General features: G+C 45.5%; 1 protein-coding gene across 1 annotated transcript in view; it reads left to right on the top strand.

Moving 5' to 3' along the window:
- PLPP3 (phospholipid phosphatase 3) overlaps positions 1-25901 on the top strand; it is a 45674-nt gene that overhangs the window by 10334 nt on the left and 9439 nt on the right. The window contains exons 2-4 of the mRNA XM_064455021.1: positions 14735-14892; positions 19653-19936; positions 20707-20764. Of these exons, the coding sequence (XP_064311091.1) occupies positions 14735-14892; positions 19653-19936; positions 20707-20764 (500 nt within the window). The remainder of the gene's footprint in view (positions 1-14734; positions 14893-19652; positions 19937-20706; positions 20765-25901) is intronic.

Raw genomic sequence — 25901 nt, forward strand, 5'->3', positions numbered from 1 at the left:
CTTATTTATTCTTATCAAAGCTTGTAGCATCAGTGACTGTCTCATCAAATAATTGCATATTTTTTCCCATATTCTGGGTTGGATATTTTTTCAACCAACACTCTTCGTTTCTTGACTGTCCCTGCAGCTTTTGCATGCCGTTGTCATTCTGCTGCCGCTCCCACAAAGCAGCTGAAAACCAAGGTAACAGCAACATTTTGAGTGAAGGGGATGAAATGTAGAATAGGTTCAGCGTATTTCTTTGTCATTGTTGGAGTCCTATTCAGTCTGGAGCTGAATAGGAGGCTGATTAGCATGTGGAAACATTTCTAAAGCACTGGGCTGTGAGGGTTGGGGTTTTTTTTTGTTTTTGGGTTTGGTTTTTTCCTTAAAGGAGAAGTTTTGTGGCATTTATTTTTCTGACTGAGCTGGTGTAAGTCTTTGTCAAATGCAAAACCCATGGAAAAGTCAAATGGCATTTTAGAGAAAGCCTGTTTTGATAAATCACTGTGTACATGGGCACAAAGAAGTTTCCCAGTGCCTAAAGCTCTAAGAGATACTGCAGGGTCTAGGGATGCAGCATGTTTAAAACAGCCAGACAAGTAGGATAGAGCTTGGGACACACCTGGATTGTGGATGTAACATAAGGGACTTTGCTTTTGCTGTCGCTGAAGTCCCCCAAACTGGGTATTGCTTTATGAATGCAGGATTGGGTCCACTGACTGAAAATCCACCTGCTTAAATGCTCAGCGCTTTGCTTTCACAGAGAAAGATACAACACTGAGGTTGATTTAAAAAGCTAACCACAAGTGAAACACAACTTTTCCCCAACCAAATTGCGAAGTCCTGGGCCTGAGGCTGGTTTCGGAGAAGGTTGATTTTTCCCTTTGGTGTTGGGGTGAGGTGTGGCGGGGCTGATGCTCCTGTTACAGTCTCTTGCTGCAGGATCTGCTGTGTTTTGCTCCAAGTGGTGACTGAAATTAATGCTTCGGTGCTATTCGTGGGTCTCAGGCGGGTCCATGCTAGACCAGAGGTCCTGCTGTGAGACTACCATATCTCCAGCCCGTTGTGGGATTTTGGGGTGCTTGCAAACCCCAAGGGAGAGGGGGGACCCTGCAGCATACCAGGGATTGTATAGATGTAGTACACTTATGCTCCTGAGCTTGCAGGCAGAGTGGGCAGTGCAGGAAAATACATTTAATTTCTGGGTGCAATGAGTGGTGGTTTGAAGTTGCATGGAAAGCTCATGGCAGCAGTTGGAGTTGAACCCTCTTGATGATGCATGTATGGACTAGACCCCAAACGCCATGCCTGAGTTTCTCTGATGCCTTGTCTAGTTTTCTTTCGATTATTCCAGTTTAAGAGAGGGAAAAAAAGGTGCCTCTCCAGCTCTACTGCTGTGCCTTAATGGTAGGCTATTGAAGGCTGATTAAAGCTATTGTTTAATTAAGAAGAATTTAGCTACTCTGTTCACTATTCACGACTAAAGGATTGTTTGAAGTAATTCTGCAATAGTTTCTCCCCCCCCCCACCCGAAGGTTTCTAGCACAGTACGTGCCCCAGCACCGACGTTTTGAACACTATTACAGGACCACAAACCTGCTGGCAAATCTGGCTGCTGCCAAAGGCATCTGAACATTAAAAAGCGCTGCAGAGGGGTGGGAGGGAGTTCAATCTCAGGATACGCTGATTTGGAAAGGGAATCCAAACAAAGAGGCTTTTCAGCAGAGGCTGAGGCTTGGCTTCTCTCAAGGGCAGTTTGGGCTTGGGGAAGCATCCGGGAGGCGGCGAGCAGAGCAGGAGAACATGAGCTGGATGCCACGCGGTGTAAGGTTTCCCAGCACAGCGTGGTTTTGTGTTACAGGCTGGGGAACTGGCTGTAAGTGCTCCTCTCTTTTCTTTTTCCTTTTTTTCTTCCTTTTATTTCTGTTGGAAACAAAGGAGAGGTTTAGGCTTGCTTTTTTTTTTTTTTTTTTTTTTTTAAAATAAAGGAAAAATAAAGTTTCCCATCCCTTGCCACACCTCCCCTGCAGGCTTGGTGATGCTTCTTGCTGTTGATGCTGGAGGGGGACTGGTTAGTGTCTCTGACCTGGAGAAGCCCTTTGCTGGGTCCCACATTGGCCTCGTAGGGGCATTTTATTTTGCTCAGAAAGTGCAGCCTGCTTGCAGGCTCACTGAGGGCACTCTAGCAGGAGCCCAGGGTGCTGAGGGGGACAGGCACCTCCTAAAGAAGGCTCTGGCTCAGATACGGAGAAGTGAAATGAGGTGGATGCTGAAGCACCTTCTTTGTGGCAGGAGGGATGCCAAGTGGGGTGTGCGTCTGCCAGCCCCCCGTTCCCACGGCGGCCCTGTCCCTCGCAGTGGCACCTCCGAGTGCCACCATGCTCTTGAGAAGTGCCAGGAAGAGCGGAGCAGGGAGGAGGTGCTACCAGCCATCCCAACCAACCAGTTGGGGTTTTTTTTATAGGCACCAGATGGTTTTAATAGAGGAAAGCTGAACTTCTTATGACCCTTCCCCACAGACGTTGTTTGTTGTTTTGTAATTGTGGCCAGGACAAAACCATGTCCCAGAACCTGCAGTGAGTGTGAGAGCTTGGTGCCTGGTGCCTTCTTCTCCAACTCCACCATGAGGCCCCCCTTCACTGCCTCCATGCTCCTCTACCTGTCCTGCCTCTAAATTATCCTGGGTTGGCTGTTGGGAATGAAAGACCTGGGCTTTCCACTGATCCCCGGTTAAAGAGATTAGCAAGAGTACAAATTGGAGAAAACAGAAACATCTAAAAGTAAAGCACAAGAAAGCAATAAAATGTCAGGCCATGTTTTCCCTTCTGGTTGATTAAAAATTCTCCTGATAAGCAAGAAAGCTTTCATGGCTGGACAAGGCCTGTATCATGTCAAATGCAGTGAAAGGTTTATTAGAAGGATAAAGTGGTGTGAGTGTTGCGTTGCACTCGCAGCCCTTCTGGCATTGAATTATCCCCCAGGGCTGAAGGCATTTTGCAATGGTATGGGAGCAAGAAGTGTGATGGAGAAACCACTTCTCCTATGGAGAGAGGAAAGCATATAGAAATGGGTGCAACTGAAGGGGTGAATGGGAGTGTCTGTGTGCTGAACAACTCTAAGAAATTTAACATAGAAACTGGTTGTTGGGGAAAGCTGTATGACAAAGGTAAAAGAAGAAGAGCAAAAGCCATCAAATTACTGCTAATGAGGGTCTCTGGGTGTTACGCGTATATTCATAATGCATCTAAATCCGTGACTGAGTGCATAGTTGTCCTGTGGCTGGTACCTTTGGGAGCAGTGTTGCATCAAGGCTGACCGCTTCTGTAAATTTTCTCTCGCTGCCCCTGTTTATAGTCTTGTTTCTGCCCAGGAGCATCAAACCTCCAGTAGATCTGAAATCATGCCTCTCATGTGCCATTCATTGTGTGGTGGCTTTAGGGACAGGCAGCATCTCAGTGGCCTCCTACTGGAGGGAGGAGAGTTTCAGTGGGCTTGCATTGGCTTTTGGAAAGTAGAAAGTTGAGTAGAAGGAAGCGAGGGCTGGGTCTCCTACTCTCCACGAGAAAGCCAGCAGTGGTGGCAAACCAGCTTGCTCGGAGATCTGCTCCAAGTCAGTGCCAAGATGCTCCACCAGGCCCATGGTTTCCCCTTAGCTTGGGAAATTGGTGCCTGCATTTCTGTTTGGAGATCAAACACAAGACAAGAATGAAAAAGCAGGAAAACAAAAGGTTTGTTTCCGTGCCGTTGTGTTTGACTTCCCAAGGTTTTAATTGCCAAGGGCTGCATTGGGAGCCAGCTGGCTGCAAGGGGATAAAGATCTCAAGTAAGAGAAGGGCTTTTTTTTTTTTTTTCTGGTCTGAGGATCCAATAACTGCTGTATTTTCCTGCAGGGGATGCAGCTTTGTATACATTTTCCCCACCAAAGGTGAATTATCATTTTTAGGTACCTGCTTCATCAGCTTCTCCAGCTGCTGTTAAAGCTCTTGCTGTTACTGTTTCACTACCTATAGGAGTAAGAGAGTATGAGCAGCAGGAATGGCAAGTATAGAGTGCAAATTGTACCTCAATTATAGTTTTTCTCCTTGAAGCAGAAAAGTGTGCTTTATACAAAGGGAAAATACATTAGGTCGCTCAACTTGCAAGCCCTTGGCCCATGCACTAAGAGAGGCATGTGTCCCTGAAGTTGCTGGTGTGCAAAGACAGCAGAATCAGGCCCTCCAGTACGTGGCCTGGGAACAGGCTGGACAATCCCAATTTTCCTGCCCAAACCTTACTTGTATAGTAACTTGAAAAGAGGAAAAAAAGGCCAGCTAAAAAAAAAGATGGGATATTTGGCATGCTGGTTGTATAGACCTTGACATTAGCTACCTGTGAATCATCCAGCAGCATGTTAATTGGTACCGCTCAGTAGATGAGGATTTGGCATCAGGTCTGCAAGTAATTACAAGCCACACACAGAAGGACACAGGCAGCTAATGAACTCCTGCCAAACTCCAGCTCCGCTTCTGCGGCTTTTGAAGTTTGCTGGTCTTTCAGTGTTTTGTATAGTAAGCACTGAAAGGCATCAAATCACTCCTTTGACAGCATTTAGAAAGGGTTGGTTTGTTGAATAACTGAGTCCTTCCAAACTCCCATCTGAGAACTAGAGCATCTATAGGCGCCTTTCTCAACAGAGCAGTAAATAGGCTGGAAATAGAGGACACCCCCTACGAGCTGCTGAGCTCCTGCCTCGCTGACAGGAGCCAGTGGGCTCTGGTTGCCATGATGGGCTGCAAGAAAAGAAACTATTTCCATTTAAAAAACTTTCAAAACAACCCCACTGATGGTACAGGCTTTTTCCCAAGCATCAAAGGGCTTAAAACGGAGGCAGTGCAAAGTGGGTTGCAGCACGTCGCATGTGTCTGCAGTTGCATTGGTGTTATGAGTGAGGTGGTAAAAGGGTTTTTGGAGGGTTTCTGCCCTGTTGGGTGGGCAGGTTTTTGTGATGCTGGATTTGGAGGGTTGTGGTGCTTTTACGCGGAGGTTTTGTTGCTGGGATTGGATTTGGGCCCAAGCCCTTCTCCTCATCTTTTCATGTCTGAAGTGACAAAGGGAGTTGTTGAGATAAAAACAACTTCCATGAAAACCTGTGATTTTCAGGCAAACATACCAGGCGAGTTTCATGGCAGTACCATGGTGAAGAGGAATAATGCAACTTGGCATGAAGCCCTTAAAAAAAAAAAAAAAAAAAAAAAAAGAGGGGGGGAACAGAAGAGCCTTTGTCAAAATTAAATGCAATAAAGAAAAAGGGACTGCTATTCCCTTGGGCTTCTTTAACCTTTTTTTTCCCCAATTTATTCACACGTTCCTTGACAGCAGGGCAACAGCATTGTTACAGGGGGGCTGGAAAGGGAAATTGGGAGTCATCCATTTTTGGTTTTAAAGAGCACAGTACATGTTGTGTCCCTTGAGTCAGTGTGAATAGAGACTTGGCCGTTGCCTGTGCCGGCCCGATTTATACCATGCCCTAAGGAAACAGGGCTATGAAATGTCACCTGGCTGCAAAATGCAGCCGTTGGAGTGAGGTTGGGGCTGCACATGGGAAAGGGGCTGTTGTGACACTGGGTGTGACAAGGTGGGTGTGCCCGCGGTGGCTGGTCCCTGTGCCAACAGTGGCTCTATGCTTCCAGAAGAGGGTGATGAAATTTTAGGTGTTGATACGACACTACTGTGTCACCTGGATTTGCAGACAATGCAGTTTCTTAGGGTGATTAAAAAGCGCCTACAAGTCTGAGATGATATGCAGCATGGAACCATACTCTCCCCAAAAAATCTCCATTTAACCTTTAGGGACCCAAATAATTTTTTAGGGTCTTGTCCTGAGCTATCTGCCTCAGGACAGGTAATTCATCCCATCCTTGCGAGCAGCATGGGGTGGGCACCTCCATTGCTGTGGGTGACGGCTTGCCACCAAAGTATCCTGTTCCCAGCTGCTTTTCACCAAAGTAACTCAAACTTCTGTGGGCAGTGTGGTGGCAGCATGGCCAAGGCAGCAGCTGTCAGACCTTTGCCTTCTCCTGCAAAGTCTGTCCTCCCCATAATATGAAGCTATTTTAATTAGGAGCATGTTTTTTTTTAAAAAAAAAAAATTACCTGGCTACCAGTGCAGTCACAGTTACGTCATGGATTGTTATACGTTAGGATGCCCCTCCTTGCAGTAACTGCAGTCAAAATACAGATGAGGAAGAAAAGAGATGATTTTACACCTCTTAAACTCATCGTTGAATAGGCAAAGCCTTACTGAGCTCTGCTCTAGGGACCACTGAGATCGAACCCCCACTGCTTGAAGGGCCTTCGGATCATTTCTACCTATGCTCATGGGGTTTTTTTGCTTGTCTTTCAGCACTCTGTACTGTGCATTATATCGTGGAAACTCTACCAAATCTTGACTACTGAGGGGGAAAAGTTTCATTTCCAGTTAATCAAGGGAGTTGTGTAATACCATTTTCTCCTGGGGAACTTCCAAAAAAAAGAAAGGACGAGAGGGAGGGGGGTAAAAAGGGGGGTATTATATAAAGCAAGTATATTAAGAGGAAATAAATTATGAATTAAAAGTGATTAGTGAACTTTTAAGGAAGAGGTCAGAAGTGCCTTTTGGACTACAAACTTTTTAAGCTTTCAGTGCCTGTATTTGGTTACAGAGTTATAACCCAGCCTTATTTGTGCAGGTGGCTGCTACTTCAAATCCGAAGAAGGATTTTGCAGTTACAATAGGCACATTGACAGAACTGGGTCAGAAAGCTTCTCGCGGCAGGCTTCAGTGCTGTGGATACAGGCTTTGCCTCTTCCTGCATAGGGGCAGTTGCTCCCAAAAACGTGCTTAGTTACAGCTGCAGTCCCTGGCTGGGATGCTCCGGGAAGGGGGAAAGGAAGCTTGGGAAGTTCAGCAGATGATTTGTTTAAGGGACCTGATGTTGACCAGGTGAACTGGCTTTATTTTTGCTTCAAAAGCTTTGCGCCTTTATTGATTTAAAAATAATGAAGATAATTTTGTCAACTGCGTTGCATTGGCTGCAGTTCAATATTTCCACTCAGACTTGTTAGGGTTTGGCATGGCTGTGCAAAGAGGAGGGATCAGGGCTTATGCATGGTGGTGTTTGGGGGCAGAAAGCAGAGATAAGGAGTCTCTGCTTGATATTTTGTATATTAAAACAACACCTACAGCCCACATAACTTTCCTCTTTAATAGAGGTTGATGGAGTGGAGCAGGTGTGTTTTTATATGGGGAAATACTAGGGTTCATGCAGCCAACGTGTACTAGTGGGATGACATGGATGAAGGGGAGCAGCAGCTTTGCTCACCCTTACATCAGTTTGGAAGAAAGCTCCTATATTTCCCTCAAAAAAATGATGTGCCGTGCCCCTTTCCCACAGAGTGAGTGTTGCTTGGGCCGGGCAGTGGTCTGAGCCCTTCCTCGAAGGCAGAGCCCGGAGGATTCGTGGTGAGGCAGGGCTTGTTCCAAACCCCGCTGACCGGCAGAGTAAACCGTGTTCGCTTCGTTTGTAATTGAAAACATAATAGTCGCCGCAGTGTATTTTTCACACGATCCATTTGCCCTGAGTATTGCAGAGTTCACAGACACATTTTAAATTTATTTTTTTTCTTCCCTCTTATTGAAGCTGGGTCATCCTAGGACAGACTTGTCATACCTGTGAGACCTTCTGAAGCACTTGGTTGTATAGAGATACCTCAAAAGATGCTGACGCATTGGGTTTTTCGTACTGTATCACATTTTGTTCCTTGCTCTAGACAATGTGAAATGATGGCTTTGTTTCCATCATGTTTGACTGGAGCTGGCTCTGGGTTCCCCCACTGATAATGTCTTTTATATTCACCCTCTCCAACTTCTGCTGGTTGACCAGTCTGGCTTAAATCTGTTTTACCCCACAAATGCAAAATTTTATATGCATCTAGGTATTGTGGCTTGGATAAGACTTTTTGTTCTTATTAATGCATATTTTAGGTATTAAAAATATATGTGTGCTTTAATATAAAGCTCTTTTAATACATCAGCTCATGCCAAACTCCCAGAGGGAACAACTTAACGCGCTTCTTAGAATTCCTTTCTCCTCTTTCTTCCTTTGTGCGTGGTGTTTACCTCTGGAAATAGGTAACAGGTACTCTCTAAAAGAGCAGTATTTCTCCCAGCAAAAACAATGGCAGCACTCCTGTTCATCTGGAGCTCTTGGAGTGTGGGGTTGGCACATCGTGCTCCAGCCGCATGAGGAAGCATTTCTACCAAGGTTTTGAATCCAGAGGAATTTACAGTGCATGAGAATAACTTGACATTTGGTTAAAAGTATTTGTGACCAAGAGCTTTTCTATAATATTCTCCCAGGATGGTTGGGTCAATAAGCACACACCGGGTTGCACAGGGCTGTATTTAATGAAAAGGATGGGTTTATCTCTGTATGATGGGTTTGGGCAGCAGGTGGAGATACCTGTCATTCCTGCTACCACCGCTGCTTCCTTTTAGAGGCACTTCTCAAATACCTCTGCAGCTTGGGGTCATCAACGTTATAGGGTTGTCCATACAGAAAATAAATATTCTTGCCTTTCTTCTTGTTTGCTATTGCACTAGCAGGCATGAGAAGGCATTTTGCCCTGTGTTCCTGAATAACCAGTTCTTATTAAAAAAAAAAAAAAATCCAAAACAAACAAAAAACCCCAAAAGTATGAACCCAGCAAATATCATCTAGATCAAAATGAACCTATGTCTGCTCACTAGGAAGTCTCCTGGACTTTGTAGCAGCTGGTGGACCTAAAAATGGTGAGGTTTATGTTGAAGTTCTTATGATTTGGCTGAAATACAACTGAAATGTCACCCTCTTGATAGGAAGGACACCAGAATGGTTGACATAGGTAGGTGCAAAGGTTAGTGGGAGTTACATAGGAGATCTTAGAGCAAGTACAAAATCAACTAGTATCTTGGTTTTTGTAGAGATCAACCTGTTGTGTCCTATGACTTTTCCAAACAGGTCAAATCAGAGAAATGCAATATATACTGATCTTTGTTTATGGGTTCTTTAGACCTTTAAAGCAGGTACCTGTTCTACAGTAAAGTCTAGGGTTTGTTTGTGTGTTTACAGAATTGTCTATCCTTATGCGTCTTTGTAGCTGAGAGTAGTGGAACTGTAATAGAGTTGAATGGGAATTTGTTTTGCAAACACAGATATTGGATGTGTTTCCAAAATACAGGCAGATGCACAGAGCAGCTTTCTGGACTGCTGGAACCAAGGTGAAAAACAATTAAGACTGAGCAGGTAATAAAATACAGAGTTGACAGTACTTTATTTCTGGCGTTTGCCTAGTTTTCTCTTGCAACTATGTGGACATCAAGTATCCAGATGCAGCCAGAAACTGCTGGAGACGAGGCACATCACTGACGCTTTCAAGACCTTTGAAAATCCCAACGTAATGGCCCAACCCAGCCTGCAGTGTGATCCTTCCTTTGGCTACCTCTGGGCTGTGGATCAGGTCCCTTGAGGTTATTTTTTGGTTGGCCATGGTCTTACCCCTCCTTCCCCCACCTATTTTGTTAGTGCTGGTGCAGAATCAGCCCCTATTGTGTTTGTCAGCATGCACCTGATATGATGGGAATGTGGAAATACTTCTGTTCTTTGTGTTATTAAGTTTTATCTGTGTGTGTGTGTAGCCAACTGGCTTCAAGAATTGTTCACTCTTGCAGCAGCTGCCAAGGCTGATCTGCTGTCCTGCAGTTCTCTAAAAGTTGGGAAGCTCACTTTTAAAGCTCCAATAAAAGCCAACTGTAGGCTAATCTAGTTTTTATGCACTTTAAAACATGTACAAATGTTGTAAACCAAATAAGGTTTATATATACCCAAGATTGGCCACTAAGTACTTCAAATAGAAATCCTGTCACTTGTAGGTACCCAAATATTTACAGAGTGTGTCTTGAATGAGGAATTAGATGCCCTGCCAAATTATTTAATGATCTTTTTCACTTATTAAGATACATGTCTAATCTACCAAAACCTTATAAACATGCTGAAGGCCTGGTCGCTGGCAGCCAAACACATCACAAAGCGCTTGTTAGAAATTGCCATTGCTTTGTTGAGATAGCCAGCAACATCCCACTTACCTGCAGGGTTGAAAGAAGAAAGATCTAGTGGAAGTAACCCCAACCTCTGTCAAAACCAAACATTGAAGACAAAAAAAAAAAAAAGAGAACAGGCTGTGATAGTGTTTAATTTAGTGCAAAGGTGAAGGTTGGGCTGGGAAGATGAGCTGCATAGGTGGGTCACTGCAGAAACGCCTCTTTCCCTCCTGCTCCCTCTGCAGCTTTTCCAGTGAGTGGCCAATGAAAGCTTATCCTGTTCTTAAAATCCCCTCCCCCCCCCCCCCCCTTAAATCTGCACAAGTGTTAACTTTAAAAAGACTCAGAGATTCAAAGTGCTGTACCCAACACAGAGCCCTTTTTTCTTCTGCCTTTGATTTTGTGCACTTTTCAAGCCGGTCGGAGAGTACATGGGGCTTTTGCAAGGATTTTTGTTTAGGCTTGGTGGTGGGGTTTTAACTTTCATGCTGCCAGCCTTCTCAGGATTATCGCCCATTAATTGCCTCTTAATAAAGGTGCCAACCAAGGAAAGGAATATTTTTACCTTGATGCTAGATTTCCAAGCTTGATTGGCTTTATTAAATGGAAGGACAAATTTAAACCCTGCACTGAGATATCTTAGCGTAGGACACCAGTGGTTAGAGGTCACCAAGTCGCTTGGACTTCCTCCCAACAAAAGCAACATCATTTTTCAGTGTCCAGCCCCACGGTGTCCTGTGGTGCCTCGCACAATTCATTAGTGTCTGCACCTGCTCTGTGTTGCTCGGAGCGGGGCTGAGCCACTTTCCACACCGTGGACCCCATGGCAAAACTCCTGCGGGCTTGGATGGGGCAAGATCAGCCCCCAAGAGATTTCTATTATGCTTATGGTTTGGAGCCCTGTTTGATCTCTTACAGCATAGTTGCATAAATGCATGTGGTTGGGATTTCCTTGTTCTGTTATTAAAGCAAAAGATCCCCTTCATATAAGGAAAAAAGCTTCCCATTACCTTGTGAAGCATGTTACAATTCAGAAGGTAATCTCAGTTCCATTTACCTTTTTTGTATTGTTCTGTGCTTTAGTTTCCTCTGTCTGTGAGATGGGGATAACAGTACTTCTCTGGTTGCACAGTCCTATATGGATGCCTCCATGCCTTAGGGTATGGTCCCCTGGCTGCTGTGTAATTTCTCAGGGTGGAGATACCAGTATTAAGGAGGATGTGAGGCCCTTCTACAGTGTTACTAAAGATTTTGCAGTAGGTCCGTACATGTGAGTCGTAGCCACAGACAGAATGGCCAAATATGACTATTTTTGGAGAAGAGTGCCCAATCCTCCCAAATTTTTTACCTGCCACATATGTCTATTGCTCATTTCAATGCAAGTCACCATTTGTTACCATTTTCTGAAACGTACCTCTTGCATTCTTGATAGTTTTGCACTGTGGGTAGGGATGGGTAGTGGTGGAGGTTAAAAACTTCTCACCTTTACGGTGTTCAGCTGTTGAATTTGTAGAGGCAAATCACTGCAGACAGGGGTGCATAATCTGAATTTCCTGTTAAAACACTGAATCGGAGAGGTAGTGTGGGGCAGAAGAGGAAATGAGGCCAGACGTACCGTCTTCATGGTACAGCCCTACACTGCTTGCCTTCCATTTCCGAGGATGTGTGGGCTGTAGCCCCATTTCTAGATACCTTTGCCTCCGGTAGATCTCCTAGAATGAATAATGTCTCTGTGGTGTTTTGCTGAGGGATCCCAAAGGCATCTCGCTCCCCATTTAATTTTCTGTCTTCCTCCAGACTTCCCTCTGTAGTGTTTTCCTGCAAAACCTATTCTCTGGCTGCCTTTTGCCACCGCTACAGCAGGCTTCTCCATGCTGGAACCCCCTTGCCAAAAAAAATGTGGGTGGTGATCTAGTCACTTAGACAGCCCGTCCTCCAAGAAATAACCTTGTGGAAGAAGAGCCATCCTGAGCACAATTTACCATTTGCTGTGGGCTGGGGTCTTTTCTTCTTTGGGTAATTATGGCTGAAAGAGCAGCCTGTCACCCAGCCCTTGAAATCAAAGGCATGTTACGTCTTCTAAGTAATATCCGTTCAGCTATGGAGAGTATGTTTATGTTTCTCATGTTAAAAAAAAAAAAAGGGAATCTGAGGTTACTGTTTTGTTGGAAAAATGTCAAGACTTGATTGGCAATATCCCGCTAAACCACAAGTTTGTAGGAGAGAAAACAAAACCATTGGATTTTCTAAACTATGCCTATGCGCACTTTAAGAAAATGTATACCATATAGGTCAGTTATGCTCTTATTATAGCTGTGGCAAATGTACATATAATTGAAACGCGGAAATACTACCCCATGCTGTTCAATGAATGAAGGGAAAACAAATCTTTATTATTTCTGGGTTCACATAATATATAGGAACACTATTGTCTTTTTTTTTTTGTTTTAAGCCAGTTTTAGCTTTCAGATGTATTTTATTGTCTGTGGGAACATGTGTTTTACAGACCTGTCATGTGAAAGCTATTAACAAGAGGAACTGGAGAAATAACAATAAGCCACGTAACCATGGCATGTCTACTCCCCGAGTTCAACTGTTACGCCGCTGCTTCAAGTGCATGTGAAACTGGATCGTGCCAAGCGACATTAGTTCTTCTGCAATTTTTCATTGGGAAACTAAGGATTTTTTAAGTGGCCTATTAATATCAGATTGCTGGCATCAGAGGCACGTTTTGGGGCCAAGCTGGCTAGGCATCAAAACAGTTAAACAGTGGAATGAAGATCAACTGGATTCACACGAGATGTCCGATTTTATTTACCAAATCTGAGCTGGGCAGGCAGTTCAGAAACCTTTCCTCACTGGTTCACATGTGCGGTGGAAACTGTCCTGCCCTGCCAAGCGCTGTGGGGCCCCGCGGTTGCGATTAACCCATTTCCAGAGTTTTTAGAGAAGATCTGAAGGGGGTCCTGAGTGGTAGCCCTGGCTGGTCTTGGGTACCTGAGAGGCTTCAGGTCTGTATGTGGTTGTCCCTGCTCACACAGAGCAGGTGATGGGGACTTTCCCTTTCTCAGGACTAACAAAATCACGTATAATCCCAGGTTAGGCAAAGCTGGCATTAACACGTAGGAAAAGGAGCCAAAATGGATTGTGCAAGGTGAAATACAGGAAGTGGTTCTCGTGGAGGTGGGGAACATTATTTTGATGACACTTTTTAACTCCCTGGATGGTACCATTGCTAATCACATCTAGCAGATCACGATCACTGAAAATGTATCGTGGACAAATTTTGCTGAAACCCAACAGCACTTTGGCTTTTATATATTTTTTTATTGGTATTTTTATTTTAGAAGGAAAACCCCTCTGATGTCTTAGACTTCTCACTGTGTAAACAAACACACAAATACTTTAGCAAGTCAGTGATGAACAAATATTCCCTAGTGTTTTCTGTAGGATCTGGGCGTGAAACCTGTTGTCTTGGCCCACGGATAGATTGAACCGCTCTGCATTTGTTTTCCCCTTACCTGCGTTTTGCTGTGCAAGTGGGAGGAGGGTTTCCTGTACCTTGCGGTTTGTGATTTACTCTAAACACAGGTTTCAGGGAATTTGGGGCTTGTTTTAGTGGTGATGTACTGCTCCTCTCTGTGATGGGCTTGGTTAGCAAAGATGGATGGACAAACTGAGGCGGAGGGAAGGAGAGTGCCCTGCCCAAGGTAACATTGTGGCTGGGAAATACCCCAGGGCTCTCCTTCCAGGCTTGAGGGAATACTGTGTTTCTTTGAAAGACTTAGAAGAGTATGGAGTTACAGATGTGCAGCAATTTGGAGGTGTCCTCTCCATAGTGTGTGTCCTAACCCATCACCCTGTCTTTTTGAGCACATCTGCTCCATGTCTGGTGCAAAGGTCCAGCCAAGCTGTACATACACAGGTCTCCTGCACAGGGGCACACAGTGTTTAAAAACAGATTTCATGTGGCTTTAATGTGATTGAAGGTGAACAGGTTGTGATGGGAGTTCAGCAGCTCTTGTGGATGGGCTGGCTGGGTGTGTGCTCAGGTTCCCCTTGCATGGATGGGTCAAGAATGGGTGTCCTGCAGCTGGTCAAAGCTTGTAGTCTTATGGCATTAGTAGGTACAAACATACATATACCCCGTAAATACAGAGAGGAGGGAGCTGAGAAGGGCCTCAGAGGCATAAAAATAATAGGGATGCAGTATAGCTGGGCTGACCAGATAGGAGAAGCTGGGCTGATACTTGATCCTCCAACGTTTATTTGCACAGCTCTGGGCTGCCCTGCTACAGGCGCTCGGCAGAGCATCGGGCCCTCCCTGGAGAAAAGTGCCAGATTCGTTTTCATGGCTTTTTGCAGAGGGGTTGCTTTAGGGGTCCGTTTCTGTAAGTTAATATTTGCAATGCACAAGGCTTAACTGAAACCAGGCAGTGCAGACATCTGATAACCATAACAGAGGAGATACTTTTTTCCCGCAAAAGCAACTTGGAAAAACAAATCCCATTGCTGTTCCCTTTGGAAAGAGGGCAATATGAAAAGAAAAGCATCAGAAACAGTACTGCAAGGGGTTTGCTAGTTGGGTCTCTTGTGAGCTGCTTGTGTTTGCCTGTATTGCTGATGGATTTGGTTATTGTCTCCCCTTCTTTCTAGCTGGGTTGCCCTTCCTCATCATTGAAACAAGCACAATCCAGCCCTACCAGCGGGGCTTCTACTGCGACGACGACAGCATCAGGTACCCACTGAAGACGATGGAGACAATCAATGATGCAGTGCTGTGTGCTGCGGGCATCCTCATTGCCATCCTCGCTGTAAGTACCACCTCCAAAGCTTCCTCTCCTGTTCCTTTGGGCATCTTCATTGGCTTTTTGTCACCTCTTTAGCCGATAGCACCAACAGACCGTTGGTGTTGGGGGTTTTAACACCATTTTGCTGGTGTGTCCATACTATCTACTGAGGTGCACATCTCCTCTGCAACTATCTGACTTCTTGTGAGCGTGGAGCAGTAAACATTAGCAAATGAAAGCTTGTAATGGGAGGAATGAGATTACTCTTGAAGCCCATAAACAGGCCCAAAGCTGTTTGGGCAAGTCTGTGAGCTCCACAAGAGCTATTTCATCCTCTGGTCTAAGTTCAGAGTAGAAGCAAAAAAGGCTTGACTGCCAATAAGGACTTGGCATGGTCTGTCCCTATTCAAATAACTCTTGGTATTTGCGTATTTTATAAGGCTTAAAAAAAAAAAACAAGAAGGGATGCATCTTTTCAGCTAACCAGTGCCTGGAAAACTTTTAACAGGTTAGTATTAGATTTTTAAGAGATTGTATGTTACAGCCATATTAAAAAGACAATTAAAACCTTCCATGGGGAGCACATTCCCAGAGTCCTCACTGTAAAAAGTAGTTAATGCACCACATTCCCAATGCCTCGTCATCTCTCCTTTCCTGCCAGGTTTCCTAGAGCTATGCTAGGAAATGACTGCATGGTGAGAGGTTTATATGTCAGCCAAAATGCTGAATTCAACCCATGGAGCTGAACCTCCTTATGCCAGCATGTGTCTGGTGCTGGGGCAGAAGGCAAGAGCTGTCTTCTGGTGGTTGGTTAAACGCTTCCAGCTGAAGATAAAATTCCCCTGTGAAAAGTACCTATGTTTTCCTTCTCACCTGCTGCCAGCACAGCTCAGGTGCTTTCCCAGAGGTGCTGCCTTCCTCTTGGTCCTTCAGCTGGGAAGGGGTAGAGATGGAGAGATCAGCAGCACTTGTTCCCCTCGTCTTTCCTCGTAGGAGAAACATCTCAGGTAATAAGTATTTTAGCATGGCATGGTGCCTGCTTTGGAAATACCCTGTCCGCAGCCTTGCTGCTTCATGCCGTGAATATCTCCATCATTTCCTGATTTCTCCATTGTCTCCTGACCACATATAATCACTTAGCAAAGTAGGTCCCCAAAACTGCCTTGTTCCTATGCCTGCCCCCTCCTCAAAACAAGCCCAAAAGGTGTCAGACCCCCAAGTCTATAAACGCGGCAGAATTTTACCCTGCAGGTGAATTACCCCCGAGTGTGGAAAAGCCATAAAAATGAAATGAGAAAGCCTCTCATTTTCGCATTACTGCCTGAGCTATCTGCACGCTGGCTCCATGCAGAGTGTGCTTCTGATCAGTAATGAGGCAGTGGCAAATACAGGAGTTGGAACAGAAACTGGAAACATAATCAGCTGCCTATGTGATCCATCAGCTTTCTCCCATGAAATAGCAGGTCAATTAAAAGAGAGAGAAAATCCCCAGAGAATTAGATGTTTCTGCCCTGGTTTTGCTGTGCCCACAACAAATGTAACTTAATAAGGTAAATTCAAAAGCTTGGTTATTTGCTGTTGAGTGATACAAATGGCTAACGAGGAATTGAAGCAACAGATTTCTTTGCTATGGCAGCATGCGTGGAAAATTCAAGTCAGCCTGACCTCTTTTTTTTCAGATGTAAGCCAGATACCAGAATTACTGTAGCATAATAGGAATTCCTTCCAAATCCACAAAGCACTGACTCTGCTCCTTTCACTCACAGTGTTTGCCTTCGCAAGGCAGGACAGCCGTTACGAGGGCTTCCAGGGAGCTGGTGCTTTGGATGGCACAGCCAAAATTTCTGCCCTTGCTTTATGTGGTGTCACGGGCAGGCTAGCCCAGGGTAAAAGGTCCAGGTCATGTTTTAAATGGCTTGAGGACGCCCGGAGTGCTCATTAAGTAAGCAGCAGAGGCAAAGACCTTTGCTTCGATCAGGATGTGAGAGAGGATATGCATTTGGTTTTAATACCTCTGTATTTACTGACTTCGGGCAAATTTCCCTGCAGATGACCCTGGAGAAGCTTGTGTCCCTGGGCTGTGTGCTCTCACATCTCTCTTGACTGCTCTTCCTCCTGGAAGATGGTTAGTGTGATCATCTTGGGCACAGAAGCATGTTGACAGTCCCCAGGAAGGCCAGGGGAATGTGACATTCTCCTCTTCCTGAGCCTCATATGGGTATCACTGCTAAGCCACCCCATGTGCCCACACCTGACAGGTCTTGAAAGCCTATGAAAAATACCTAAGAAAAATTAATTTCCTGGATGATTTAAGTTACACAGCCAGGTTAGCTGATTGTTTTACAGTTGAAGGTGATACGCTTCAATGTGATTAAACACAGAGAATGATACACCAGAGGCATAAGTGATTAGAAAAGCTCTAAAAGTAATTGTGGGCTAATTGGATTGCTGGTGGTACCTCATGATAACAATAAAATGGACATGAGAACCAAACGTCTGCAAAAGGCATTCACAGACAGAAAAGTTTGATATTAGCTTCTCTCTAGTCACCATGTTTCCTAAATATGTGTGACACTCCTCCGGGAGCTGTGCCTGTCACATAGGCATGGCATATGTCCCATGCGGCTAGCTCGCCAGAAGTGCAAGACATTAGAAGAGCTTAATATCTTTAAGTCTTATTTTTTTCTTTCAGGATGTCCTTTCAGTCCGTGCACATCTGTACTGCATTAGTTTTTCACCGTCCTGTTTTATCTGGGACAGCACTGCCAAAAAACCAAGTTTACCCAATTTTTAGCTTCTCATTAAGGTTGAGCCATGGCCTTAACTAAGCAGGGAGGGTTCATGGCTGCCCAGCAGCGTGTTAGCAAGGGAATGAAGTCTCCAATTTACAATCTGCTACATATGTGCAATTACCCAGACCACCAACGGTGAGAGAAAAACATTAATCCCCAGACTTTTGTTGGTCACGTGCCTTTCCCAGGCCAAGAGCCTCGAGTTTACGTGGATCTGTTTATGAGTTTGGAGTAAAGGCACATCCACTGGTATCAGATGTCGTCCTTAATTCAGCTCATCTCCCCTCTGTAAAAGCCATGAGTTTTGAGCCTCGTGGCTCCCCTTCTTGTGAATTTAGGCTTTTGGGAGGCTGCAGGTAGTGGCTGTGCCCTCATGCAGGAGCATCCATGTCCATCCAGGACACCCTGGAGTTGCCTCCTGCCAGAGGAGCAGGAGATGCTCCAACCTTCCTCTGTGGTTCTCATGCCAGTAGATTTCCTGGCTGCCAGCTTGTGCTGGAAGGTGGTCTAAAATGGAGATAAACCATGGTCTTTGGAGTCTGAGAGGATTAAAACAATGCTGGACCCAGTTAGCTGCAGCTCCCCAGACAACTCTTGGTCACTACCAGATTTCCAAGATGAAATCTCAGCAGTGACATGTAAACCCCGAATGATGTTGCAGCCGCCTAAAGTATTTCTGTGCATGGTAGCAGAGCACTCTAGCTTGGCCTTTATTTTTTATTATTATAGTTGTATCTCTCTCTGATAAAGCCTGCTTAGCTGCAATTTCAGCTGCCTTAGGTCAACCTTAGTTTTTTCAGGCCACGGTACAAGTGAGTTCAAACAATGATACAGCTTCATCTCTTCTTAGTCTAATTGCCATACTTTTCCAGTTTATTAGTTTCCAAAGGTTGTGCCAAGCTTTTAAAAAAGGTAGGCAGGGGAGCCTTGTCTCCTGCATGCCGCTGGCAGGCTGCCACACCAGGAGGAATATTGCTGGCTGCTCCAGAAGGGATTAACATGAAGGCATTTTTCCTGACAGTTAATTTTGCATATCACAGTCCTTATGACGAGAGAGGGGCAGGGACAAGGGGGTGGCTGAAAAAAAAATCCTGCCTCGATTTATTACTCAGGTATAAAAACATTTAAAGTAATGAATAAAATCCTAAAGCTGTAAATCTGGAGCTCAAAAACTAGGTGTGTAACATGATGGAGAACAATTTAAGTCTTTGCCTCTTTGGGAGGTGAGACATTTGGACTTAATTTCACAGCCTGAATTTCATTAACCCACCTTTTAAGAGTTGGGATTATGAGAAGTCGGGTCCTCTGCTCCCTGACTGATTTATGGCAATACTGTCAAACACCAGCACCCCTGTCACAAGAGATACGTAATTTGCTGCCACACAATGGCAAGACCCCTTGATATGCCCAGAAATAGCTGGTGTTTACAGAGGCTTTGAGCAGCTTGAGTTGGGTCTGGTGGTGGCAAATTTTGGGCAAGAATCTGAAATGTTTTGGGCTTTCTGAATCTTCCCGTTGTGTTCATGGTTTTCAGTGAGGAAGATAATCAGGTTGTTTGTTTTTCCTCCAAAATCAGTTTGGTAAGAGGGTAGTGGATCTGGCTTCTCCTTCCCAAACATGCTAATTCATTATCTGGTTTATGTTAATTTTTTTCCCCCCACTATGCTCATATAAATCTGGGGTACTAGTTCACTTCTGTAAAGATATGCCAACTTGCTAAACCAAAATCTCGCTTTTTTTCTGTCGTCTTTTTTATGGAAAAATTCGATAAACAACATGTTGAGCAGTGCAATCTCTTCCTGAGAGGGAAGAGGAGGAGGAGAATGGAGAGACACTGGGCTATGGACTCTCCTTCCTCACTGTGGAAGCAGGTTACTGGTTTGAGATGCTCGGAGCACAAAGAGCTGTCTTGGCCCTGTATTTGCCACCCATGGCTGGTTTTACACAGCATCTTTCCTGCTCTCTAACCTCTCTGTTACGTTTCCCCCACAGATTATAACGGGAGAGCTCTACCGCATCCACTACCTGAAGGAGAAGTCACACTCCTTTATCCAGAACCCCTACGTGGCAGCGCTCTACAAGCAGGTGGGCTGCTTCGTTTTCGGCTGTGCCATCAGCCAGTCCTTCACAGACATTGCCAAAGTGTCCGTGGGGCGCTTGCGGCCGCATTTCCTGGAAGTTTGCGATTTGGATTTCTCCACCATCAACTGTGCTAAGGGAGTTTACATCCAAAACTACACCTGCAGGGGAAGTGACAGCAAGGTCCAGGAAGCCAGGTGAGAGCCCGTGGTGTCAATGCGATGGTTGCTGCCGCCAAAATGGTGTCTCACACTAAATATATCTTGAGGCTTCTCTGCCAGCTATAGATGATTCAAATGCTGCTTTTTCTGCGAAGGCTGTGGCTCTGTCTGCCAGCAAAAGACATTTTCCCTTGGGAGTCGCGGGACTCGGCTGAATAATATTTCTTTCCCTTTCTCTTTACTCCTACGCTATTGTTTCCCCGAGCAGTTGCTCAATGTGGGAATTCACCATAAAAGCTGAGCTCATGGTGAGCAGCTCGAGCTGTCCCAGGAAGCAGAGCAGAGGGCTTCTCTTCCAAGGAGGCTCCACACAAGCAGGGCTGCCAGCGCCTTCCCTTTGAGCTCTCTATCAAATCCGTCGGATGCTCAATTTTGACATTTCCAGGGGCGCATTTCACATGCCACAATTAAGCGACTGGAGAAGTTGCTTGCTTCTTATTTCTTTACGGTTTCCTGGTTATTTGAGGCAAGATGATGAGTTATTGGGCTATCCTGGAAATAACTGCAGTCCCATGAGTAGACCAGGAAGGGACAAACAATGCGAGCATCCTGTCCATCCGTTCGCTTTCTGCCTCATGAGTGAGCAGGGCGGATAACAGGGGTTTTATAACCTGAAAGATTGGGGGTTGTGGGTTCCTCTGCTTTGGCACCCTCTTGGTAGCAGCAGACAAGTCACCATATTACATGTAAAATTATAATACCAAAGATTATAGTGGCTGGTTCTTAGCACCTGCTTTGTTTTGCAGGAAATCCTTCTTCTCTGGGCACGCGTCCTTCTCCCTCTACACCATGCTGTACTTAGTGGTAAGTAAACTCAGCCCTGCTTGAGATTGAGCTGATTTATCCTGTCCCCTTTACTCACCTACATTAAGTAGCAATAAAGGCACAATGAGATCGGAGCATCGGAGACAGAGGATCTGTTGAAAACAAGAGCCTGAACAAGCCAATCCTGGAAAGATCCACTCTCAGCCCCTGTAGTGTATTTTGGGATGGAGACTCCTGGGATGATAGCTGAGCCATGCAGCTTCAGGATGAAGCCATGGCTGCAATTAAATCCGAATCCTACTGAATCTGTGGACAACGTGTGCAGTTTCATTCACCCCATGTTGTGGATTTCACTGGGGAGAGTTTGGGGCAAGCCAAAATGTTACACTAACGGAGGGGGAAGATGTGCCATTGCGGCTCTGTTGTGGGGTGAAGACTGGTTCCCAAATGTGCCAGCAGAGCAGGTAGAGCAGCCTCTGCCCGCCTGGATCTGGAGCAGAGGGCTGGGACATGTTTTTCTTTGTCAGTGAGAAATGGCTCTACCCTTCCTGTGCTGGGGCTGGGGCCGGGGTGGCTGCCAAGGTGCTTCCTGCTGGAGCTGTGGGAGGCACATTGCCCGTACCCCGCAAGGGGCTGGACCCGCACGCAGCGCTTGGGAGGGTCTGGATACTGATTTGGGTTTCTTTTTTTTTTTTTTAATTATTATTTATTTTTTAAAAATCAGGAAAAAGGTTTTGGATTGCTTTCAGGATTTGTGCCTGCCCCTATCTCATGTAAGCTCTGACTAGCAAGCAAAGAAACAGTGTGGCACTGATAAAAACATTAAGCATGAGCTTTTATCTATGATCAGTGCTTCCCCCCCATCTCATTACTTTACCCTCTGAAAAGATAAGTGACCACTGGCTCCCTCCTGCCTTTTCAGCCCTGGATCCCCCCTCCCTGTGAGCAATTTCTGTATTTTAATTACTTAGCTTTCCAGGCTGTTGGGGATGGCATACTAAATTCTTTCCTCATTTTCACCCTTAATTGGTTTTTTGTTCTTAAAAAACTTCTGAATTTCTTCAGTAAATATTTTGGCTGTTTCCTTCCAGCCATGTTACAATGCAGAGCTGCCCGGTGATGCTTTGCAGGAGGCTCAGCCCTCCATTGCTGCTGTTGCAAAACTTTACAAGCTGAGTTTGGAAACCATCACTCACACTGGGGTTTACTTATTTCCAAGGAGATGTCTGGGCAGTCAGATAAGTCAGGCCCAAGATGCTTTCGAGCCTGGCATCCATAAACAGTGAGGACTGCCACTCTCTAAGTCGGTGGTGGTTTCTCTCCAAATACTCAGCAAGATTTGGGTTGTTCTTCCAGGTATTTTTTTAGGAGATGATTCTCCCGGGCCTTTTTGGAAGCCAAGCCTGATGCTTTACCTTTTGCACAGGATTATGCCCTTCAGCATCCTTCAGGGTAGGGGACGAAACCGGGGGGCTGTGCCCAGCTGGGCAGGTGCTCACCCCCTCTCTGCATTTCCACCCTGCTTACTTCAGCGGAGGTTGCCCAAAGTTGCCAGGGCTTGACTCTATTTCCGCAGGGCCCCATGCAGACCATGTTGCTTTGCCAGGTTTTTTCCATGTTTTCTGAAAAGCCAGTGGTTATGGAGCAAGTGAGAAATGAAACAGCCTGTGGCAGCACAGCAGGAAGGCCAGTGTCTGGGGGGCCAGTGGCACTGGAGACCCTAAAACGGCACCAATGCCTGCTGCCCAATTTGCTTTTTAACTTTGCAGCAGTCTTCAAAAGTGATGTTTAGCTCCTGTGTAGTGCTTCGGAGCAGAAAGCTGTCTCTGATTTCGCTTTCCTGCCCTTTGCCATCTCCATATGGGAGCACTCAGGCTATGAGCAGCCTCTGCCCTTCTTACTGCCTGATCTGGGACAACAGGCTGCTCCACTTATCCCTCTCCATGGAGAGGTTTTGATGCCCAGTTCCTTAAGAGTGATTTGATTTTTTTCCCTTGTCCCAAAACTGGGATAAGGTTGGTAGCAGGCTCCGCCTGACCAGTTCTTCAGTTGCATTGTGCTCTAAAAAGTCAGAGGAAAAATTACACCAAGTGTTTGGTCATAAATTGAAGGGAGAAAAAGATAACTTGAGACAAGACAGTGTGACACGGTGCATATCAGAGGTGAGGAAATGATCTCAAGGGTCTTTTCCAACCAAAATGATTCTATGATTCTAACTTGTCTTGCACCACTCTGCTCTCCATCACTCCTGCTCCCTGGCCGCTGCCAAATGAGAAATCTCATAGATGCCTGAATGAGAAATCTCATAGAAAAAGGGAGGAGGAAAATCTGTCATGTTGGAGAGGCTGGTAATACCCCAAAATATTAAAAACAAAAAAAATGTTTAAATGAGGTTATAATAACCCAGAGGGATCTTATTTAATTGAAAAAACAAAACAAAAAAAAAAACCAAACAAAAAAAACCTGCTGTCTTGCCCAGCTCAGTGATTGAGTTTGTTTTTGGAAGCCTGGTTAGAAACATGGCATCTACCATGCCAGTACCTGCAGGAGGCGGGCTTGATGGATTTAATCAGGGAATCATCTCAATGAAAACAAAAGAGTTGTTCTCCGGTTCCTGGGAAGTGAGGGCTGTGCTGCAGCAGGTTGCTGCGCTTTGGATACCCAGAGTTTGCCAGGAGCCTTTACAGAGTTGAGGGTATCTGTGGGGCTGAGCGAGTGCTGCAGAGGGTTGGCTGATCAGCTGCACCCTGAGTGCATTCCCTATTGAACAATACTTCATATTTCAAGGATAAGTCACTTCCCGTCTTTCCTGGCATTCCCTGGCTTCACTCTTAGAGCCCATTCTGAATTCCAGTGTTTCCAAGTTTGCCTCACCTGATGGTGATGGGTGCCAGAAACCTGTCAGTCTATTAAAAGATACTCAGATTCCCATGTATCCCACGGGCTTTGCCTGCACCGTGGGGCTGGATTTGCCCAGGTGTTTGGTGGCCAGCAGATTGGTGACCACGGCTTCCCCATTGCCTGGCACAGCAACAGTGCCCTGCGGTATCCATCAGAGAGAAACAGTTTGGCCCCAGGCTTCTGGTAGGAAAACACAGATAGATGTCAAGCCTTGGAGGGTTTTGGAGGAAAAGTCCCAGGCAAAGGCACTTGCAACACAGTAAAATCTCCTGGGATTCAGGTCTAAACACTGAGACTTCAGGGTTAAGTTTCTCACAGCCTTCTTGTCACCAAGAATACCCAATTAACATCAGGCCTTTGTATAAAAAATTTAAAAGGGGAAATTACACTTGGATAATCCGCTTTGTCTTAATTTTCCTTGCTTTGTTACTCCTTGGCTGTGCAAGCCTGTAATACGTATTTATAGCAGGCTGAGGAAAGAGGAGGTAACAGCTTATTCCACGCAGCCTTCTGGACCTGACCCATACTTCTTGGTTTTTGTTTCGCTGGACACGGGCAGTCTTTGCTGAGGGTGATGGGGCCTTTCCGCTCTCCTCTTGCACATGAGACTATAATGCTGATTTTTTTATGGCATGAAGTTGCCTGAAACCACACAGAGGATACAGAAAAACTAAATTAATATCAGAAAAGCTAAATTAATATTCCTCAGCAATGTTGGCTGATTGTGGGTAAAAGGGGAGTAAAACAAGGCAGCTTGCATATTTAATGTGCATTGGTGAATGAGGTTGAGGACTTCAAATCAGAATGGGTTTTATTGTGTTCTACTCATTTATATGAAAAATTAAAGGTGTTACTGGTTTTATGTATCTGGGTGAGTGTGAAGTTTTGCACTGGGGTTCCTTGCTGAAGGGTAGAGAAGGTCCCAGTGGCCTCGTGCTGCTAAGCGATGACATGCCCATGTGAAGGAAACTCTGTGGTGGTTGTGGACTTGGAGTCAAGTTTAGCAGTGACCTGAGCAAATGAATGACGTCAGAGGCCAAGGCTGAGGTATGAACTGCGTTGCTGAACTGATGGGGATATTCCCAACGGGGTGGGAGGATGCCCAGCAAAGGCAGGAAAGAGGCAAATAATGCATCCCTTTGGTACTGGGAGGTCTTGGTCCTTCTCCTGTCCTTGTCCCCTGGCCATCTTGGTGCTAAAAGCTGAATTCTCTAGTTCTCTTCCTCCAGTTGGCTTTGCCCAGCCAGGGTGGTGCGTTATGCCAGGGTGAGTTTGGGTTTGAGGAGTTTTGGCCCCATACCGCTTTGGATACTGCTGTTTGCACATGGGGCTAGAGATGGAGGTAACGTCAGGTCAGACAGTCAGAAACAAGACCAGCCATTTCCCAGAAGGAAACCTTAGTCACAGCTAAGGGACATGGTTGATGGAGTTCAGCCTTGCAGTGGAGAGTATGAACAGGATGGGACTTCTGGGTGGCAGAAAGCCCCGGGAGGCTGGAGGTGATGCTTTTAGCCCATGTCCCCTGCCAGCTCCTTCTCGATGGGTTTGCTCAGAGCCTGCATGTGGCCGCAGGCTGTCCCCACTAGCACTGTGGAAGTCCCCTGGCAGAAGAGCGATGTGACGTCCTTCAAGCCATCTGCTTTGTGGTAATTCAGCCTCTGCCAGGAGACAGTGAATGGGAGCTCCAAATAACTCCTGCTTTGTAAGATCCCATTTCATTTCATCTGTACTTGCTCCTGTTGATGCTCCTCCTGACTTTTGCTGCCCTGTGATGGTCTGTGGTGGAGATAAGCCTGGTTGTGGTCTTACTCCTCCATCCTCTCCAGCAAGGGGCTTCATCCAGCCCCATGTTCCCATCCAAATCTGGCAGTCCTTAGCAGGCAGCACTTCAGATTTGCTGCCAGGTTTAAAAAAAAAAAAAAAAAAAAAAACCCAAAACAAACCTTCAAAAGCAGGTTTTCAGATAAATTGCCAGGAACTTCCCATTTCTTAGTAATAGCACTAATTCCTGTTTTAAGGAAATTCTAATTCTTTCAGTCCCCAAGACCCCCTTTTGCTTTTTGACCCTCTCTTATTAACTAGTTTTTTCTTTCATACTGAAGGCAGAGGCAACATTTGGAGCACGCTGACGCTTGCCTCTAAAGTACTTAGGGGATTGTCAGCATCCCAGTGTTTGAGTGCAATTTTTGGCTTACTGCATGCTCATAATATGCCTGTGGAATATGAAAAGTGCCATTATCCTGTTTTTTCTTGTTTTCTGGTTGTTTTGTTTTTT

Source organism: Phalacrocorax carbo, chromosome 6 (assembly GCF_963921805.1).
Source record: "Phalacrocorax carbo chromosome 6, bPhaCar2.1, whole genome shotgun sequence".
Classification (NCBI taxonomy): domain Eukaryota; kingdom Metazoa; phylum Chordata; class Aves; order Suliformes; family Phalacrocoracidae; genus Phalacrocorax; species Phalacrocorax carbo.